Source organism: Haliotis asinina, chromosome 4 (assembly GCF_037392515.1).
Source record: "Haliotis asinina isolate JCU_RB_2024 chromosome 4, JCU_Hal_asi_v2, whole genome shotgun sequence".
Classification (NCBI taxonomy): Eukaryota; Metazoa; Mollusca; class Gastropoda; order Lepetellida; family Haliotidae; genus Haliotis; species Haliotis asinina.
This window is the reverse complement of record NC_090283.1, coordinates 71,235,948-71,239,223: the sequence shown is the minus strand read 5'-3', so window position 1 is coordinate 71,239,223 and position 3,276 is coordinate 71,235,948. Positions and strand designations below refer to the sequence as shown.

Genomic DNA, 3,276 nt, shown 5'->3' with positions numbered 1-3,276 from the left:
GTTGAAGGAGTTGGAGTATCTGTTTGTGAAGTTTGTCTATGAGCATTGTGAGACTGGGAGGATGTTGACTGAGTAGGTGTTGCCAGATGTTGGGTGGATTGTGACACTTGCATACGTGGGGTGGGAGTTGTATAAGGCTTGAGTCTGTTGGCATGTATGAAGGATTTATGTTCTTTGTTTGTGCTTGCATTCATCAGCTTGTATGTGTGGTTCAGACCAATCCGAATGATTCTGTAAGGCCCTGTCCATTTCTTTGATAGTTTGGAAGAAAGGCCAGTTTTGACTGTGGGATCAGTCATTAGAACCTGATCGCCAACAGAATAGGAAGGTTCCTGAAGACCCTTGCTTTTGTCCTGTGCAGCAAACATGTTGTCCTTTGCAAGTGATTTTGCAACATTTAGATTTGCCAAAAGGTCTTGGAGATAACCCTGTGCATCTTTGCCAAGAGTAGCTTTTGGCAGCAAGGTAGTGTCAAAGGGGAGATGCATTTCCTTCCCAAACAGGAGGTAGTGTGGCGAATACCCAGTAGACTGACAAGGTACATTGCGCATGGCCATCATTACACATGGAATGAGTTTGGCCCAGTTGGTTTGATCAGGGTCAGCATACGTTCGGAGAGCCTGTTCTATTACACTATTCCTCCGTTCACACATCTCATTAGTTTGGGGGTGATAGGACGATTGTGTAGTAGTGCTTGATATCCAAGAGTTCACAGAAAGCATTTACCAACTGGGAAGTTAACTACCTACCTCGGTCAGTAAGAAGTGTACGAGGGGCACCAAATCGTGAAAACACCTCATTAAACAGGATTGATGCAACCTCAGAAGCTTCTTGAGTGCGCATTGGGAAGCCTTCAGTCCAGCGAGAGAAGGAATCAACGGCAAGGAGAACATACTTGTAACCTTCTTTAGTCTCAGATAGTGGACCAAGGATGTCAACATGGACACGAGAGAATGTGTCTTCAATGGGCATAGGTACCATTGGAGCTGGCTTGACACCTGTCCTTCTTTTGGATCGTTGACAGGCAACACAGGACTTGATATATTCTTCAATATCCTGGTATAGACCTGGCCAATAATACTTAGTCAGTATTGTTTGACGTGTGGCATCTCGTCCAAAGTGGCAACCACCAGCTTTGGAATCATGGTAAGCAAAGAGGAGCTCTTTGCGACAGCAAACAGGGACAGCTAGCTGTGTGACCATGGGAGGGCGGTTGTTTTTCTGACCTCTATGTTTTGCAAGATAGAGATGGTACAGAATACCGTCACGAATGTCATACTCCTGGGAGAGGCCTGTAAGACCCTTTACTTGAGTGACTCTATATGTGGAAGGAATTTCACCTTTCTCAATGTAGTCAATAATAGGACGAAGGTCCGATGACTCACGTTGTTTTTTCTGCCAAGCCTTCATCATCTAGATCAGTTCCTATAGTAAAGACCATAGGTCCAGGGGGAGGTGGCTCTGATTTGTAGACACAATCTACAGATATAGACGATGACATGTCATCTCTTTGGGTGTCTTCTGATGAAACATCATGTGATGGAAGTCTTGAATTGGCAATTTTCGAAAGTGGTGTAGTCGTAGACTTTGTGTGATTTGTATGCTGTAGAATTGTGTCTTTTGAGGACAGTGGTGATTTGTCTGAACATGGAGATATGCCTTTTTGACCTTGTTGATATCTTTGCGATAAGGCTTTGGAGGGTGTGGACATCATGTTGGCTGGTTTTGAATTAGCATGTGGATGAAAGGTGGCATTTGAGCATGTAGAGCTCTTGTTGCCTGACAAAAAATGTTCATATGAGCGAGTGGAGGCAGTCGAGGGTGTAGACCTCATGTTGCCTGCATTTGAATGAGCATACTGTTGAGAGGAGGCAGTCAAGGGTGTAGACCTCATGTTGCCTGCATTTGGATGAGCATACTGTTGAGAGGAGGCAGTCGAGGGTGTAGACCTCATGTTGCCTGCATTTGGATGAGCACACTGTTGAGAGGAGGCAGTCGAGGGTGGTGACCTCATGTTGCCGTGGGGGTGTGGAAATGGCACTTGCTTGAAAGGGATGCTTGACTGGGGTGTGACATGTAAAGTTGGAGTGGACAAGAGTGGTGATGAAGCAGTGGCAGCTACTTGTGCATATGTGCCTGCTGGAGTGATGGGTTTTGTTGAAATGGGTGGGGAAGGTATGTCTTCAGTGTTGGGCTCGTGTACCTGTTCGGCATGTGGGATGCGAGATAGGGCATCTGCATTTATGTTAGCTTTGCCCGGTCTGTGTATAATTTCAAAGTCATATTCTTGCAGCATCAGGGACCATCTACTAAGCCGACCAGAGTCATGTTTTGTTTTCTTTAGCCAAGTAAGAGCTTTGTGATCTGTGTAGACGGAAAATGAATCATTGGCAAGATATACCCTGAAGTTTTTTATACCTTCTAGGACAGCTAGGCATTCTGTGATTAATTAGTTAAGGCTGGCATGGACGCGTTTGATAATCGCCTGACGCTTTGCTTGACAAGTTGTGTCATAAACAAGATACATTATGCATAGCAATTGGGGATTTTTAATGTAGGCATCTACCCTTAGTTGACAGTAAACAGCTTTAAGTGAGTTTGGGGGTGATGGAAGACAAAAAGTATCGTTTTGCAGCAGTGTAAGTCGGAAACAATGTCTGTTTCAGTCATGTCCTGTATCACAGACGATACCTTTGCTATTGTTGAGTGTCCTGTAAGACGACACCTTAACAGGAACATTGGCCAGAGATTTAGTTGCAAGCAGAATTTCTGACTGAATTTGTTTCTTGCATTCAATAAGGCGAGATCCTGATCATAAGATTTTAACTTCTTTGACTTCACCAGCCAGACCTTCTATGCCTTTCGAAATCGCAAAAGGATTCAATTTAAGAGGACCATCATTTGGTTCAGACATGAGAAGAAAACGAGACCAACTTGTAGGATTTGTGAGAGCTGTAGTATCTTTATCCTCCGACGAGAATGAATCATCTGATTCATGCAAACGTTTTTAAGTGAGGGCACCATGATTGTATTAAACTGGATTCGCTCTCCTAGCTCCCCACGCACCATGGAGTGTCCACAAGGACGATGCCTTATGGCTGTGAATCTTCGTCAGACGGCACCAAGGATACTAGGAGAGTACACTCAAGCAAGAAAATACCTAATAAGGATAGATCCCACCAGATTGGTCCATGAGCCACCGCCTTCAGGCATAAGACTCTAAGCGAATTGTAAAAAACAATAACTTGTGTTTTTAGCAAATTTGAAATAGCCAAT

At 44.2% G+C, this 3,276-nt stretch overlaps 1 protein-coding gene across 1 annotated transcript; it reads right to left on the bottom strand.

The window, feature by feature from the left end:
• Window positions 1-1,381: 1,381 nt before the first annotated feature.
• On the bottom strand, window positions 1,382-2,296 carry LOC137281139 (uncharacterized). The gene has a single exon (XM_067812267.1). The coding sequence runs from the start codon at window positions 2,294-2,296 to the stop codon at window positions 1,382-1,384; it is 915 nt and encodes a 304-aa protein (XP_067668368.1).
• Between the last annotated feature and the right edge of the window lie 980 nt (window positions 2,297-3,276).